Source organism: Crassostrea angulata, chromosome 7 (assembly GCF_025612915.1).
Source record: "Crassostrea angulata isolate pt1a10 chromosome 7, ASM2561291v2, whole genome shotgun sequence".
NCBI classification, from domain to species: Eukaryota; Metazoa; Mollusca; class Bivalvia; order Ostreida; family Ostreidae; genus Magallana; species Magallana angulata.
Window position 1 is genome coordinate 33,804,727 of NC_069117.1, and position 19,053 is coordinate 33,823,779.

General features: G+C 34.7%; 2 protein-coding genes across 2 annotated transcripts; both read right to left on the minus strand.

The window, feature by feature from the left end:
* Nucleotides 1-158: 158 nt before the first annotated feature.
* Nucleotides 159-4,749, minus strand: LOC128156632 (uncharacterized). The gene is made up of 4 exons (XM_052818852.1): nucleotides 4,327-4,749; nucleotides 3,033-3,129; nucleotides 1,482-1,787; nucleotides 159-1,077 (listed from the first exon to the last, which is right to left on the minus strand). Exons 1-4 carry the CDS (start codon nucleotides 4,654-4,656, stop codon nucleotides 872-874), a joined length of 939 nt encoding a protein of 312 aa, XP_052674812.1. The 5' UTR covers nucleotides 4,657-4,749; the 3' UTR covers nucleotides 159-871.
* Nucleotides 4,750-6,232: 1,483 nt separating this feature from the next.
* On the minus strand, nucleotides 6,233-19,053 carry LOC128155503 (electroneutral sodium bicarbonate exchanger 1-like). The gene is made up of 19 exons (XM_052817240.1): nucleotides 18,889-19,053; nucleotides 18,388-18,589; nucleotides 15,335-15,495; nucleotides 14,912-15,136; nucleotides 14,712-14,776; nucleotides 14,346-14,594; nucleotides 14,092-14,238; nucleotides 13,848-13,942; nucleotides 12,908-13,082; nucleotides 12,570-12,703; nucleotides 11,678-12,215; nucleotides 11,461-11,574; nucleotides 11,086-11,250; nucleotides 10,787-10,965; nucleotides 10,160-10,232; nucleotides 9,006-9,074; nucleotides 8,434-8,610; nucleotides 7,754-7,867; nucleotides 6,233-7,018 (listed from the first exon to the last, which is right to left on the minus strand). The coding sequence occupies exons 2-19, from the start codon at nucleotides 18,549-18,551 to the stop codon at nucleotides 6,728-6,730; spliced, it is 3,135 nt and encodes a 1,044-aa protein (XP_052673200.1). The 5' UTR covers nucleotides 18,552-18,589; nucleotides 18,889-19,053; the 3' UTR covers nucleotides 6,233-6,727.

A 19,053-nucleotide genomic window follows, 5' to 3' on the forward strand; every position in this document is an offset into this window, starting at 1 on the left:
TCGCTGTTTGATCTCCATTCATAGGTCACAAGTATAATAAATGACTGGGTGGGAATTGTAAATTACGATTATCAATTATTGTTGTCTTGCTTCCGATGCGATTTTTCAATACAATTTACATAATAAGTCGGTAAAATAGACCAAGATACTCCAAGTGGGATAAATACGCAATAGATACACGTCAGCTTATTGATTTAGTACCAGACTCCCACAACAGAGCAGCATCATTTGTATTTAAATGTAAACAACTAGAAATATGTATTAGTTTAATCTAAATCAACAGTTCAACAATTGTACAAACAAATAGTATGTGTTCATCCTGAAAACCCAGTGCAGATTTCCTGCTGATTTTCAACAAAGCAATCTTCGTTAACAATGAAAACACTTTGGCTAAATACACAATGTACAGGGTTTTGTTTTTTTCAAATCACGTCATTGGTTTAAGAGTAATGTCATTGCATCGTGGGATTTTGAGGAAAAGGATAACGCCAACCGTCACCAGCTTTCCTCAAGTCAATACTCAGCCTCAAGTCAATACTCAGCCTCAAGTCAATACTCAGCTTCAAGTCAATACTCAGCCTCAAGTCAATACTCAGCCTCAAGTCAATACTCAGCCTCAAGTCAATACTCAGCTTCAAGTCAATACTCAGTTTCAAGTATAAGTTTTTACCTAAAATGTATGCACTTTTCATTTAAGGATTTAATTTGAGGACCGAGTTGAGTGATTTGAAAATTTTAGCGCCGGTAGGGCTAGAAAAAAAACTATCCGTTTTTATCTGATTTTGCCATCCACCTTGTCCAAAAGTAAGTAGCAACATACTAAAGATGAAACTACAATTATACATACAAATTTGGGTCAAAATGTTAGCTATCATGTAATCTTAATTTCACACAGAAAGGAATTTTTAGCGGAGCATAGGGTTGGATCCCATTTAGAGTTGTCTGACATCAATAAGATACAGTCCTCCCCTGCTTTAGGCGATCTCTTAGACTTCCAGTTTGTGTACACCATTTCACCCGAAGAAAGTGTCCACTTTGAATTCTCGTATGTTCCATCAATCCACATGTTACCCACATCTTCAAAGATATAAGGTAAAATATCAAAGTAACTTCGCTATAACTGTATTCGGAAAATATGAGCAAATTGGGAAAAAAGACCACGTAGGTTGATTAAACTTAAGCCATTTTAGACACAACAAAGTACGCTGTTAAATACTATGTGTGACTTTGTCCACGAACTTACATGTCCTTTGGTACATATATTTTCGTTAAATATGAGAACAAGCTTTTTGTGTGTTAAAGTATGACTGTTTGAAAATATGTAGCAAGTGATCTGATATGCATTTAGGAGTATGGTTAATTAACAAAGGCCAATAGAATTCATTGGCTTTTTTACTCATTAGTATTGTTCTAATTTTGATTTTGAACAAAGACTGTTTATCGTATATGTCTTATCTATTTAAATAACAAAAGCCACTAACTAGAGTTCATATGCTTCGTCAGGAAAGCTGAAATACTATTCTGTGCTTCTTCCGAATCAATTCGAAGTAATAAACAGTTGCTTGTCTTTTGGCACTCGGATTTGGCGTTGTCACGTGACATTTTGTTCTGCATGATGGAAATACATAACTTCCCGTCGTCACTTTCTATGAACGGTGCTGGACAAAAAGATGAATTTGGAGTTGTTGAAATCGATGACGAATCAGTTGCAGTTGATACCGAAGTCGTACTTTGCACAATACTCGAGGCAGACAGCGGTGTAGAAGTCTTAATAGATGGCCTGGGAACTACAAACGTACATTGTTCAATATGCATGAGACGAACAATAACCTTCCTGAAATCTCATTGGAATTTTTACACAATTTCATTTAAATGCCGAAGCTAACGAAAATAACGTTTAAAAAAAACCATATTCACACAACTAATAAAACAAACTGTATCTCACAAAAACAGAAGCATGATTATCCAGAATCAATTCCTTTTTGTGAATTTTACGGACTTTGCTGGTGTCTGGTAATTTATGGTTCTGCAAGGTAACGCAATTCATATGCAAGATCTAAAAGAATGAGTTGTCAAATCTCGATAAAAAAAAAAGTACTAAAAATAAATTGGTAATGGAGAAAAAACAATAACGAAACAGAATATCAACGCTGTGATTAAATTTCTTGAGCGAGGCCCATGGATTTGTGTGTCGATTGCCAATGAGGCGATAGTTGATTTCCTAACTCTATTGATAATTTACCATAGATATATATATAGGTAGAGAATGAGAGTAAAGTCCTAGAACTTGTTTTCGTTTTCGAAAGGAACGTTCTTCCATTAAAGAGTGTTGGCATCAATGAACACACAAGTCTAACATGTCAATTACATTATTGGTTTGACAGGTTTTTTATGTTCCATCCCGTGTACACAGAAAGCTGAAATATATTAGAGGTTGTGAACATAGATTCTTGGCAACCCTTGTGTGTGGTGATTGACATTTCTTTCAGACACTTTCTAAGGAATTCTTGAAATAAAATACAGTAGTGTGAATGTATTAAAAAGTTCGTCACGTTCAAATTTACCCATTTGTGTCAAAACATTCAGAGCAGTTAGTGCTAAATTGATGAATTCATCATTCAAGAACCTCATTATTTTTTTATATCCAAATAATTGAATCTTAAACAAGTACTTGTATTTATTATTAACAACAATTTTTATATTTCCTTAGGGGTGAATATTAAAGCTAATTAGAACTAGTTTTACTTACTTACTTATATGACTGTACGAAGATTCTGCGGAATATTCAGAGAGAGAAAATTCCTATTTTTTCTATTTTCCTCCAACTTTACACTAGCACATTTAAAATGACCGTTTTCGTAGATACATAGCAACTGAACAACAATCAAGAATGTAGGCAGAAGCGCACAAACGTTCCGATTTATTTTGGTCAAGAATCAAAGGTTTGGTTTATGTTTGTTTGTATGTTTTATCCATCCATCTCTCTAATTTTTTTTATTGTTGAGTTGTTGCGTTTTACTTTAAACATTTACCTGGGTTCACACACACCGTCTTCTGACTACTCAGCTGGACACATTTAGTCGCCAAGGATCCACAACTTCCGGTTGAAGAGCAAGAGGACAACGGGCTCTGAAAAGGAAAAAAATGAAAGATCCTAATGATCTGTATCATCTCCGACTAAATTCTTAAAAATAAACTTATTAAACCATTATGCAAAACTTGTTGGAGCTGGCTTTTCAATTTAAATGATTTTAAATAGGAGACCACCCCCCCCCCCTTTCCGAATCACTAAAAAATACAAACTTTAATGGTATCAATTGAATATATCTTTTTTACATCAAATAAAAAAATAGACTCCCTTGAATGTTCTTTTTGTGAAAAAGAAATTGAAACTATTGAGCCCTTTTTCTGGGGAAGTGGATTTATACAAGGTTTATTAAATGATTTTACTGTGCATTGTTGTAGAAATAGTCATACTTATATATGTCGTATCTCAGGAGAATTTTGAATAAGTCAGATATGTCATTGCCTTACAAATTAAGTATTACATGTATATACATGTACATATATAAGAAAATGCATGCCACAAATAGGTAATTTGCTTGTTAAAATAATAGACGAATACCATTTGATGATTTAATAAGGTCTAGAGCAATTCTCTCTCTCTCTCTCTCTCTCTCTCTCTCTCTCTCTCTCTCTCATACGATACTTGTATTTGCTGTAACTTCCCGATCTAATTCTCGGTTGTGTTGAAAAAAATCACACGGTCACACAGGACAAAAGATATAGAATGATTTTTATAGGTTTAAAACCATAAACTTATAACTTTTTACCTTTGCAACTCTAGGTGAAGACTATATTCTTAATTAAAAAAACATATGTTGTACCCCACAATTCAAATGACCTTATTTGGTCAGAAATTTTGCATATATACTTTTCGACTAATTTAAGTGCAAAGCCTAAGTTTAATGACTTTTTCGTCGCTCTAATTTCATCGTAGAAGCTTTTATATGGCTCATTAATTGCCGGAATCGTCACAACAAATCAATTGGCTGAATTACAAGTAAACAAACCGAAAGACGCAAAATAAAGGCAAAAACCAATGCGTCGCTAATATTCACTTTTAAAACTGCAGAGATCAAAATGATTTTCAAAGCATTGACTAAACAAAATACTATATATATATATATATATATATATATATATATATATATATATATATATATATATATATATATATATATATATATATATATCAAATTCAAATCTTTAAATGTTCTATTTCAAAAATAAGAAATTATTGTAAAAGTATTTTTAAAACCTCACAGAAGCAACATCTGCCATGTCCACGTATGTGAAAAGCGGATCCTCAGACACCAATGAGGCGTCGTTTTCCTTTCGGACACTGCTCCGGTGTAAGTCACAGATAAGATGGGATCTACTGTAGCTCACGGAGAAGCAATCCCCCCGCGTTTGACATTCTCTTATACACATGATAAATCCAACACCATGAACAGATTCCAACAAACGATTTGTCAATTTGACACCATCTTGTCTTTTTATTCCCGTAGACGAAACGTCGGAAGCTACAAAAACTTTTAAAATAATAAAAAATAAAGCGGTCCAAGGGGTGAAGAATTTCGAATATTTTATCATGACTTTCAATTTTTTTTTTTCAAATTGAAATGAAAAAATAAACAAATTGACTGGAAATTGCGGTGTTTCGTCCTAGCCTAGTTCCATCGCTGAGCGACTCTGGTGATGAAATGGTAAGTCAATGTTGTGAATCAATCGATAGTAATCAAAAAATCAAAAATAGTTCGGTTCGAATTCCATGACAAATGTCGAAAATACGCTAGCTACATATATATATGTATAAGCACAGGAGCACTTACCTGATTAAACGCTAATTTGCCATTTGTTTTATATATCAAACGAACCCGATCGAAGGCAATTAACCTTTAGTCTTCTCTCTGTATAAGATGCTCGTTTATATATTATTTAAACCTGAGCTGATTTAAAATGGTGAGCAAATTTTATTTAGTAACCCGTAGTTTCCTCGATAACAATTTTGTAACTATCAAATGAATGTACCGTCACCTAGGATATTGACTTTTTTTGACGATATTCATAAACTAGACTGATAAAAAAAATCAGTGTAGTTTATCAATTATAATTTCGAAAGAAAAAATAAACCATGAGTATTACGTACTACGCAATATATTCATGCATTCCAACTACTGCACCTTTTGAATCATTAATTGAATCAATTGATTAAAAAGGGCAATGAAACTTGATATTAACTCTCCAGATGAGTTTTATTATTCATCCTCTTTCCTTCAATTTTTTAACCTAAATTTAATTTTCATTATGCCAACTGAGGCTAAACAAATTCAGATTAAGAGAGCTCAAAGTGAATGAAGTAAATAAAGTTCGTTCACCTCAAAGTATAGATTTTTTGAAAATTTATTACACGCACTGACAAACCAAGAAGAAGCTATCCTGTATATAAATTTTAAAAAAGGGAAGTCTTAACAACCTAAATCTGGACCACAGAATTTAGTTCTGGTTGGGTTTTGTTTTGCAACCGATAAGCACAACAGGCTATTCCAGTACTTCCGGGGGTTTTTCATAGTTTTTTATTCAATTTATTCATCTTGATTAAGTACAAAACGAGAATTCGTGGTGTTTTGGCATTTTCATCCATCAAGCTAATGAATATTGGCAGTTTCGTAAGAAGCGAACTCATTCCCGCAACGCGACATAACCATAGATCAGAGTGTCATTACTTTGATTAACCATCAACAAATTTAATGGATCAAATTAAGACCTAGTCTTTTTTTGACTAAGAATGATTAATTATTAATAAACAACCATTTTCATAGGGCATTCACACACGGTAAAGAATTATGATGTCGATATTTTTATATTTGAAGTATTAACTAAACAAAAATAATTTCTGCGTTCTAGGCCGCGTATTATTTTTCAAAAAGCTGGTAAAATTAAATAAAACTTCAATATCAACAAAACATCCTGAGATGTCCACGGGGCATTATAGGTTTTTAACATACATCTGGCTTCAAATTCCACTTGATGGTAGTAAATGATTGTTAAAAAATGATGTGGTGTCAATATTCTGTCTCCACGTCTGCAGTGGACAACAATGTATAAAGGATAACTTCAGAAAAATATTTTGAGTTATCTAGAAAATAGAAAATAAACAATCGAACCAGAAATGTTTTATTATAAAACAGCTGTTTCTAATAAAAGTGCACATTAAACAACAATGCAAATTCGTGGATCTTCATTTATCTGTAAATATTTTTAATATTGGTTATCCATTATACGTACACATGTAAATGCCTATCTATCGTAAATGATTAATATGACAATTCATAATGTACGTGTAACCTCCAACTTTAACACAATGTATTTTACAATTATTCATTCATATTGTTATAAAGAGACGCCTTCCTTAAAACAGTGGGTATGACTTACCTAGCAACCACAGTTTCATATGTCTTTTCATTTAAATACTTGCACATTTATAACTTGCATCAACCATTTAAAGTCATTTCACAGAACAACATCCTCATTTATTCATGTATTATTAATAATAAACCTGTCAATCATCCAAATAATCATTCAAACAAACACTCAATTAACCATTTATACTATATAAATGAATATATATTACTTATATCATTTACGCATAGCGATGAAAATTCTACACTTCACTGAAATTGAACCCGTTTTTCTTGCTCTCGGGTTCAGCGTCGGGCGAATCACAGCGAGGCGATAGATTTACCGGTAACGAGGATACGGAGATCTTCCGCTTCGTCGAGAATCTCTGGATATCTTCGTAACACGAACGTCTCCGTAGAGATTCGTTAGAGATGGAGACACTGGACTTCAACTCTGTTGGCTTCAGCTGTAGCGCGTGGCTATAGGCCGGTACTGAGAGCGACCGGATAGTCTTTGGTTTCACAATAAAACTTTTATGGGTCTTTTTCTGCGTCTGTAACAAAAGAATTTAAATTTATTTTGTATATGCATTCTATAATGATATATATATATTATATAAGTTACCTGCTGTTGTTCTTCTGACTAAAGCCGTGAAAACTGGCCCCTGTTTAAGAGTCGAACATATTGAGTATTTTGCCGACCGGAACGCGATATCATAAATGGAAAAAAAACTAGGGGACGTTTAACAACAAATGAGTATATTATATTTACAGAGAATGTTGTGTAGTTCATTGTTGTTTGGGCCTTTTTCCCTTTGAATTGAACACATTTTATTGGTGTTAGTCAGAGGGAATAAACTATCTTGTTACATGTTTTATAGACATTTGTTGTTATTAGCTATCTGTAAGCTTAGAGGTACACATGATCCGAACCTCGTTAAAATAACCACCTCGAAGGTTTATTGCAATACAGACAAGACCATCATTTAATTAAATGAAACATATTCATCATCCGACACGTACCGCAGGATCAAAGCATATCTAGCTAGACACTTTTTACTACCAGAGCAACGGTGCATAGTAAACTCAATAACTTTTATAAGTTAAACATTACACTAGAAGCATTTTATCATTAGGAGCTGCCAGCGACATGTTTCAAATATGCTGTGACCATTCAATTATTAAAAAGACAACTTAAGTATTATTAAATGAACTGCATGGCAACTGAATCAATCTAATAAGGTAAAAGCTTAATTGCATGTAAATGTGATCATAAAAATGCTTCGCACTTTCCCTGTTTCTTGGTTGATTTTTGAGCCAGGAAGAAGTTCATCCATCCACTTCAATTCATGTTGAGTAAAAATAAAGTCCAGGGCTTTCCTTTCAAAGCATATCGCAAGAACCTAATAATTAAAAAAGAGAGAAAAAATTTCGTGTGATGTACCATGCACAAATTTGAATTGTCATTGCCTCAAGTTTCAAACACATCAATATTCAATGAGATTGCATTCTCGTGTTCCTACACGGTGCAAAAAAAAAAATCCAAAAACAAAAAAAAGTTTTGGTTTAAAAGAAAGTTGGTCGCCTATTTTTTCTAATTTCTTTTTTCAAGTATGTCTTTCCGCTTTGCAGTACATGTAATGTCTCACAAAATCAATCATGAATTTCACTCGTTATTGTTCGAATGCAAATTTTGGAGAAAACATTTGTTTGTTTCTAGATTGTTATTGTTATGCACTCAATTAATAGTGATATTCTTGTATACATGAGATACACAACTCCAAGTGTTTTGGGGTGTTGGTTTTTTTATTTTTAAAAATTGTCAGTTTATTTTGGTTTTTTGTTTTTTTTTGGTTATTTGGGTTTTTTGGTTTTTTTGTCTTTTTTTTTGCAATTTTCATACTTGCATTGTTTGCACGTGCAATGCAAGTTGTATATTTAGCCTGGGCTATAATTTGAATTTACCTACCATTAAAGGAAACACAATGCTTATAGAACTGATGCTCTTGACTGCCCAAAGGGCAGCAAGGGAGATAATCTGAACTCCTGTGTACAAGTGTACTTTGATCAGAGGGACATGGCGAAGGAACTTATAGTCTGGTTGGTACTTCTGAGGCATGAATACGATCAGTATCCGCTGGATTAGCTGGAGATTAAAAAGAGATGAAACTAGGATGAATGGTAAAACTAGGTCAATAGAGAACTCCCCAGACAGGGAAACTACTTGCATCATTGGATTTTGACCTTGAATTTTTCACAGGAATGATTAATTTAACAATCAAATGACTTGATCATTGGATGTTGACCTTGGATTTTTCACAGGAGTGATTAATTTAACAATCAAATGACTTGTTCAGTATACGATTGACTAACGAATAATGAGCACTGCATGAAAAGATATTCAAATAAAAAATGGTTTATTCAGTAAGATGCATTGCTAATCAACAAAAACTACATAAAAAGGTAAATGAACATATTTCTAACTTATGAAAGATATTGTGGTGTACGTAAATTCAAAGATATCAGCAAATTTGCAGTTACCTGCATTCCACTTAATGCGGATGCTCCCATGTAAAAGAATACGCCGTACAAAACTGGCATTGGGATGTGCTGCAAAAAAAGATAAATTGTAAATGTTTACTGATAGAAATCATTAAAGTGAGCCATAGCAACCTTTTTTTCGTGCGAGACTGACGTCAAAATCAATGGACGGCTAGCCTAGCTTTTCCACTGACCGTTGACCGACAGCTCTCTCTTGAAAAATTCACACACAAATCTGATTGGCTCCTTTGTATCTTCGTGAAGCAAATTTTTTTCATTGCGCAAATGCAATAAATATTCATGATTACTTTTTTTCATATACCAGACAATACCGTAATCAAACGAAAAGGATACAGTGTATCGCTTTTCGATGATGGATTGAAATTATGAGGATTATAAATATAAAATGAATATTTATGATAACGAGAAAAATCCTCAGAGTTGGCGTATGGTCAGAAAATGTACTGTATGCGAGTTAGGCCGAGAGTTTCAGATGTCTTTATCGACTCTTCGCCATGAAAATCCAAAATCTTTAAAAATAATTAACCTGTTATGAAACACTGTCCAAGCCTATTTATCAAAGTAAAAAGAATAGATTTACTGATTACATCTGGTATTGCATTTATGTTTATCACTTTGTTTTTATCAAAACCTTAAAATAGTTTCAATTTAATGAGGGGTTTTTGCATATCATATTAGATACCGTTCCTGCACTTAACTAATTAATTATCAAACATATACAACAGTACTTAGTTTTGAAAACTCCGAAATTTAAAAGTACGTAGATTTTTTTTAATGCCATAATGAAAATAATCTGTAGAGTATTTATCAATATCTATAGTTTTGGAAAGGATTAACATTTGAGTTTTCAACGAAATTCCATTCTTATGAAAGTCACCAAAAAAAAATCTCACATCTAGTGGACAGTGACACCGTTTCTGGATAACATATAAATAAAACCATGCATGGTATAAGAACGAGGATGAATAATAAATGAGGAGATTTATACATGTTGTTTGTTCACCCCAATAAAAAAACAGAATTCTCTTCGAAGTATACACCCAATTTACGAAGATCATAAATTTTGAAAGTAGTTTGTCTTCTGGGAAATAAAAATAATTCAGAGGAAAAAAGTAATGAATATTATATATTACCTTTAGCACGGATGTAATTAGGACGGCGAGGCCGCTAAATATGCCGACCAATAGTGCAGTCACTCTCTGTTCCCTGTAGTAAAATTAACCCAATTAATATATAAGTTTAAAATACAATTTCAAAATTTTTCTTCGCAAAGATTTTGTTTCTCTAGATCTTGAAGTTAGCATTGCTAATTTTATCACAGTTATCATGTAAGAATAAAGTGCTGCAATTAGAAGTAAATATCGAAATTATCAGTTCATGTTATTTCTTTATTTTTAACCAAAATGAGGGTTTGGTGAATTTGAGATAGGAGAAATCAACTCTATGAATTTTACAGCAGCCTTATAAAACATCCCCAATCCCATCTTGTAGACGAGAGGAGAGGATTGTAAACCCTTGGCTAGCGAAGTTGCCCCAATCCCAATTTACACCGCTTTTGTTGTTTACGTAAAATTATAGGCAGACTTGGAGACAGCTTTAAAAATAAAATGATATCATTAAATTATTTCTTTAATCACCGATTGGTTTTTTATTTGTACTACTGTTATATATCAAAAGGACAAATGGTCTGTGCTCAGCCCCCCTCTCCCCTTCCTCTTGATCCGCCGTTCATCTCTTAAATAATTGGTCGATGTGCCAACCTGACTCCGAGAAATGTTGGTTTCTCCCCGGGTGCGGTACACTGGGACTCCTTCCTTAGACTCATCACGTGAGCAATGGCGGTTACGGTGGCTGCCAAATACCAGGGGAGCCCCAGAAAGGAGAGAAGCGTGATCAGCAGGGCCACGACCAACAGGTCCAGGTGGTACCCCCCTCCTTTCTACAGAGGCGAAAAACGTGAGGTTTTATTGACAGATTCATATATTAAAATCCCGATATTCAATGGTCTAATTTAATTGTATGTAATGAAGATAGAGAAAAAAAAAGTAGCAGAAATTACTTTGAGTTTGTTTTCTTTTCTGTTGACAATCACGGACGTAATCTGTTGATCTAGGAATACTAGAATAGACGCCAAGATAGCCGGAATAGCGGACGCCAGAATTGTCCACCATGGATTCTTCTCACTGATTGGATTAATGATCCAGCCTCGATCTGGTCTAGTTGGCTGCAAGATTATAGAAAATGTTTAATTTTGTAAAAGATTAACTTCCTATCTTAAAAACAGTAAGAGGAATTATCCGTACAATAAGGGTATCCTTTTGGCAGCCGCCCGCCGCCCGCCGACCGCCCGACCGCCCGCCAGCCATTTTCACCATATTTTCTTTGGAAAACCCGGTTAAAAATTCATTGCAATCTCGAAGGGAGTGTGACATACCTTGAATTCTGTTGGAACACTCAGTTTGGGAGTAGGAATGCCAAGCAAAATGTCTACAAAAACCATTACGATGATGGCGATCAAGACTCCAAAATCTCCAACAGTGTTTCTTATCTATTAAAAACAGAAAAATATATCATTGGATGATTAATTTTGTACTCTTTGCTTAACATCGATTTGGTGACATCATGTCGAAATTATAAACAAAGGTACTAACAAAGTTTGGAAAAAATCCGGAGTTTCTGAATATCTTCACCCCATAGGCGACTGTGAAGGTTCCCAGAAATAGAAGAACACTGAAGAAAAAGACGTCGGGCACGAAATCCCCAGGGTGACATTCTATTCCACCCAGGAACCCGCCGTTTTCCGTACAGTTGTTCAATGCCCAAGCAACTGGGATCGGAATATTATCTGTAATGACCTCATTTCTTGGTGTCGTCTGCAAGGACCTCACATGACGGGAAGTTACGTCATCATTTTCAAGTTGGGTGTTATTAAGGAAAATGCAAAAACAGTCCTTCAGTTGTTTGCTTTGAGAATGTAATTCAACGGGGGCAACATGTTCAATTTCAATAAGTTTTTTGAATGCTTCGTAAATAAAAATGAATGCAATCAAGCAGGCAAACGACTCCTCCGTAAATCGGGTGATGTATCGAACAAGTGAGCTGAGGTCAAAGGCCACGATAATAAGAAGTATCAATGTAGTCCAAAGCCCTACCCAAATACGAAGGGACAGGAAATCCCAGTCATGTTCTCTGTAACAAACAGAAATTATTTATTCCAAGCTACTATGTGCATGTACACATGCGCGGATCGGGGGGGGGGGGGGGGGGGGGGGGGGGGAGTCAGGACCCCCCCCCCCCCACCTGCATAATTCAAAATTTTTTAAATTACATTATAAAATTACCGAAAATATGCCTCGTACCCCCCCTCCCCCCTCCACCGGCAAACTCAACCGTTGGACCCTTCCCCCTTGAAAAAATATCTGGATCCGCGCATGTGTACATGTATTTTACATTTTTTAATGATATAACACTAAACATGCACTTTACTTCCTGTATTTTGAATGCTACAGTTATGATTAAATTTGAGTAACGTGAAATACCTACTCGCATAAATTATACAAAATTGATTCCAGGACAAGCATAGGTCCCGTGCTTCCAAGAATATTCATTGGTTGACCGGAGAATAACGCAAAAATGATCCCCGTCACCGCTGCTGCTAAAATACATTCCATGGTGCCCTGAGAAAGGAAGAGTCATTTATAATTAAAGGTTATTTTTCATTCTTTGGTTATTTATTACTTTAAGTCGGCAAATAATTTATTTCTTGAGTGCTTGTCAGAGGCCCGAGTAAAAGTTGCTATTATTTTTTTTACAAAAATGTCGCAAACGCTGCTCGAACCGCAGACCCAGCTATTGGCACACAAACCACTGGATGTACTAACCATATACTGTTTGGTAGCAACTCCCAAAAGACCACCAAAGGTGACATTGGGCGTTAAAGTAGCCAAAAATAAATAGACGAAAGAAGCGAAGCATTGAACGTGGATTGCGTCAGTGAAATCGCTTATGTACCACTTCCATTTCCTCTTCACGTCTTGTATCAGCCCTCCGAACAACCTACAACGACATCAACGTGTAGATTTCTGGTGGAAATCAACTAGCCACCGTGTGCACGAACTGCTCATTAATCTAGCAGCCGACATCGTTTGACATGTTCGACACTTGGAGAGCATGCTGTAGGATCGTGATCTCTTTTTTTATCCAAAAAAATCAAATAAGAACAACATGGACGACACAGTTTACACGGTTTTCTAGTTAAACTTAGTTTTTTCCTTTTTTATAAAATTTTTATTGGAATTTGTAATAGTTTTTATTAAGAATTCGAAATATCTTGTTGTTAAGTTATTTAAAACAAGATCGATTGCCATTTATAGAGGAAAACATGCAAATTACAGAGAACATATTTTTACCTTTGGTTTGTTTTCCCAATAAATATAATGAACTCTTGTAAAGGCTTTCATTCCAAGAAAATTAAAAAAAAATCGGTTTTTACCTTAAATTTAATATTTTCCAAGAAATTCAATGCAAAAAATAAAAAGATAGGTTTTTATCTTGAGTTTAATATGTTCCAAGAAAGTCTTATTTCTTGCATAACAAGTAGTAAAAATAAATTTAGGAGTAGCAAAAAAGCTATTCAACATGTAAAAAAAAATTCCAAAAAAAAAACGGTACCTCCTAGAATTGAAAATAACAATGTTTTTGTGAGAGTTCTTTTAAAATCGGGAGCATGAGAGGCAAATTATATCACTATATACATCTAATCTGTACAAAGGCAGTACAACGCAATATATTACTGTGACGTCAGAAAGCTACACTGCTGACCTGCCCGTCCGTTCAAGGCTCGGGTCGTGACCATCTTCCTCCTCATCCGGGACTTTGTTCACCTTCATAGTCGGCTTTGCATTTGGTCTCGAGTCCTAGAAAAAATAAAGGAGTGCATACTTTTTAACAAAAAAAAAATCTGTATGAATTCCAGAAATTTGATAAATACTTCATAAAACTGTATCAATTTATCGTATTTTTTGTGTTTTCAGTACTCAAAATTGATTTTGTAAACTTCTGTTACTTTTGCTGGCATCACTTTGGGAGGTTCAATTCTGTTGTTTTTATCCCAGCATCCTGGAGGTAATACAGTCACGTGACTGGTAAAGTCTAGAAGAGCTGACAATATTTCTACCTTATTTGAAGACCGATATGCTGCTTCTCGAAAAATCTAAGTATAAAAAATGTTGTTCAAGTACATTTCATTTATTCATGCATTTAATGCGTAAAGATCTATTAAAAATTTGACTTTTAAAACCAAAAAATACATGTTCTTGCCTCATCTGTCATTAGAGTTCCAAGGCATCGTCCTATTTCCACACCAACACCAATGTCGTCAAGTGGAACCAAGAGAATAAAAAGGAAGCGAGTTGGAAGAGAGACCTCTGTGATTTTGCCAACATCTTTAGCTTCATTCAGCCGCACGAACGCACACAGTCGTCTGTTTTTGAGCTCCTCCACTTCTCCAACCATGATATTCAAAACCTCAGCCCCAACAGGAATTTTTCTTTTGAATTTGTCATTCAACTAAATAAAAGAAATATCCAACACATATTTTTATTACATTGGACCAAATTCTACAAAGACAAAGACTTGCAATTGGATACCCTGGCCATTTTGTACAGAATGAGATATACTCAGTACCTCAGACCCAAAAGAGAGGAATTCGTTGGATCCATCTTCATTAGAATGTGACGATTCGTACCCTTCTGCAAACAGAAACCAAAAATGTATGGAATGTAGATTTACATTTTTGTTTGATAATGTGGCATGAATCTTTAGGGCAGTGATAGACAATTACATATGTAAGGGATCGGTCAAGAATTGCTTTTAATAGAAGTTACCGTTGGCGTAGCCGTGCAGATTTGGAGCTGACACGCTCTCCGATATTTCTCTGACGGGACTGAGTTTGTGCTTGGATTCGTTCAGTTTGGCCTTGCTGGTGTGACGCTTCACGTACTTGCTGCTGACGTGCTGGTGCTTGTGCTTCTTCAGCATTAGGGCTCTCACGTGGTTCCACAGTAGGTTACTGACCGTTCCCTCGTTCCTCCACTCCTCCAATACTTTGTCTGAGAAAATGAAAATTATTCAGTCTAATGAAGAAAACTGAACGAAAAGAGAAGTCTATGGTTACAACACACTTGGTGTGCTAGTGTTCTGCTGCAAGTTGATACTGTTTGGGAGTCAATTGTAATGATAGGTATTTCATGTTGGGACGTCTGTTATTCTCTAACAAAAATACATATATTAAATTTACCTGTACTTACCTACAACTTCGTACATAGACTGAGCCTCCATGTCCAGGATACAGGGGTTAGAGGCCATCAGGGTATGTAACTCTGTCAGGGACTGCATGTAGAGGGAGGACACGTGCGGCTTGGACCAGCGCTTACCTTTCTCTTCCAGCACCTCCTCAAATTTCACCCACCTGCAAGAGTTTTGAAATCTTATTTTATTGTCAAAGAAAATCTTTCTATTGAATTATTTTAAAGATATATTTTTAATTCATCATATCTAGTTTTCAAAAAATTGAATCAAGACTAATAAAGAATAGAAAAGTTAAGAACTCTACTCTAGGGTGTGGATTTTGTTGAAATTTAATGCATTTTTTGTTTCTTCAGGAGCTGCACTAGCATTGGTAAGAAATGAACTTTTTTTAATTTGAATGTTATATATTCTTTGAATTCCTTTTTCTTATTTGCACACTTTATTTTTTTCTAATATAAAAAAAAAATCCCCAAGAATTTCTTCAATAAAAACTGTGTAAAACGGTTGATAGATAAATAATTTGGCAAAAGGTGAAAATCTGGAAAATTTGTCATGAAAATGTATTGACTCAAGGTGACTGAATGAGTGATGGTGGTTCGTTACACATGGCTGCTGGGAACCAGCGACCTTGACATTTGAGGAGCACAGAGTGTACACCACTAAGTACAACGGTCACAGTCAGGGATAGGTGTAGGACGGACGAGACAGTCCAGAGTGGGGGCGACCTAGCCCACTGGCTGATACACATAAATCTCTCTCTCTCTCTCTCTCTCTCTCTCATTGTCTCTTTAATCTTATAATCTCACTCTTTTTTCTTTCCTTTTCTCTGAAACTCGTATCTGTTTCACTTCATGCAACTGTCCCTCTATATTATCTTCCATGGTATTAATTCATCATATCTCCATAACTCAAGCAAAAAAAATCTCTTTAATTTCATGCACGCAACCTTACATCTTCTCAAGGACATTTGCGATCCATGTCCATTCTATCCAATCCATCTTAAATGCCCGGGTCATCTAATAACAAATGCAATTTGTTCGTAATCTATCAAATGCTCTAAAATTGGCCACCGTGAGACACCGGCAGTTTATTTTCAAGAACTTTGCGTCCTCTGGGAGCTGAACTTCAATGTGTTTTACATGCTATCTCTGTCACTCTAACAGAAAGGTGATACTTGTCTCTCTGTTTCTTAGAAAAAGTGGTCAGCCAATGGCGGTTATGTACATGCATTTATAAATATCATTGTTAGAGTAAAGTTTTGTATTTCAAAGAATCCAAAACCATTTAGATTGTTGTAAATGTACATAGGTCTTTTTTAATTCTTTAGAGTTTTGCAAAATTAATGTGACATTATACTTGCTACAACAGATTTTTTTTTATTTGAAGATCTGAGACTTTTTTCTTTTTTCATTTAAAGCTGCATGGTCTGAATTTGAGCATCCAAAAAATATTGTTCTGACCATGCATGTTATGGACATTTTACTAGAACTTACTAGAACATAAGTAATGTGTGTAGCTAGAAAATGTTAATGAACATTTCTATTATAATAATCCAATAGCCTATGCAAAACTTGTATTGAACTGGATGAAATTCTAAAAAAAAAATCATGAAAAAATAATTTTACAGCTAGGAAACAAAACTAATCAGATTACTACTGTTAACAAGAAATGTTCTCTACTTGTAGAAGTTCAGTTCGCCATGTATTGTCCCTAAATAAAGCAAGAAGATCGACTTTTAAATATTTAAAAGTTTGTAATGACTGAATCAATTATACAAACACGTACTACTTTTCTCATAACTTTAATTACGATGAAAACAAGTCTACTTTTCTATCAAACCATATTTCATTACATGTACATGTATATCGGATTAAACTTTAAGCTTTATCGAAAAGGTCAACAGATTGAAACCGCTTTTCACATATATATCAAAGTGGGTTTTCAAAACTTATTTTTTCGTCTATCGGATACTCATACGATAAGCACGTCAGCACCTATGCAATCAACTAAAATCACATTGCTAAGTATATTCAAGAATCATACAGTGGTATTTCAATATAAAACAGTGATGCACGTGTAAACTCACTCAAATGGTCACAATAGTAGCGTGCACTGTGAATTCGAAGTGTCAGTTGAGGTCATAGGAGTATGAGTAACAGAGGTGAGCGCAGGGTTGTAATCATTGATGTGTATGTAGTTAGTGATAATGACGCATATATGATAATTAACGTAATTCTAATTGTGCGATACTGAGAGGGGAAAACAGGAGGGGCTCCGACAGATTTATCAAATGGGATGGGTGGGATAGGGGGGAAAGTCCAACAACAACGAAACTATATGAACCATTATAAATTTTTTCGTTTCTTGATTTCAAATCACTAATATTTCTTATATTTTACAAACGATGCTTATAAATCATAAAATCGTAAATCTTTGATGAATCTTTTAGATAAGTACATATATGTAATAGAAATTCTAAAATCAATTCACTAATTAAAAGACTGGGCTTTGAAAATAAAATAATAATAACCTATGAAACATTGGTTTCTGACTAATTTTAGTCACTCTATATAGGCATCTTTCTGTGCACCAAACCTTAAAAAAATCAACAAGTATTCCCAGAGGCTGTTGAACTGTGGGACCACAAGTCAATGACTAAAGACACGTACGATGGATCACTCTGCATTGCAGACGACAGATTTCTAATTGTCTTGTAATTAATTTTAAGGTGCAAGATCCACAGTAAGAGCTGTGTTGTATAACGGAAGGCATTTCGATTTTACAAGACAAACAGAAAAAGCTAACGGTGGCATATTTTTTTTTTTTTTTTTTTACATATATTTGGTACTTTAATTTGATTTGATGTTCAAAAATAAGTTGTGATTGAGAGTAAACTCATGTGTAAACGCTAATTATTTGGAACTCGATTTTTAAAAAAATAATAATTTCATAGTTAATGTTAAATCAGAACGCCCAAAGCTGGAGAAATCGTGAAAATTAAAGGGAACACATCTTTAAAATAAAATTCCGGGTAATTATGTAAAGTACCTACCGATGAAGCTCTTTCCAGACGAAGTCGTCGTTGTACTGTCTGAGGATGTCCATCTGACAGAAGATGTCCCGGGGCTCGTGACTGTCCATCACCACCACCTCGTATCCCCCCGAGTGGGTACCCTCACTCCCAAACTGCGAGGAGTCACTGTCGTGGTCCTCCATTGCGACTTAAGAAAAAAATGTATTTGCTGTTGTCTTCTCTGAAATGCATATATACATGTACAACGTGGGTTTTTTCTTTCTTTTTACGTATACAAAATTAATAATATCTAACTTTCGAAGAATATCATATATTCAATACGTTTTCATTTATTGAATTCACATATATATACACAAAAGTTAAGGAATTAATGATAGAAACATGTCCAGTTTTCAGCAAAATGTTGATCGTATTTACTTCATTATTTTGAATTACGAAATTCTTTGTCATAAAAAGAGTGCACAACTTCTCTATCTCTGCAGAAAATTTCCCAAACATAAAAAAGGTAAATTCAATTACCTTGAAAATTCAAAGATATTACTCGTATAGATGTATATAAAAAACACATCAAACTATGCCGTAATTTCACGCCTCCAACTTAACCAATTCATGAATGAAAAGACCGCAATCCACGAGAGGACAAATGAAATCTAGACGTCCACTTTCCCTCACTGATAGGTAAAT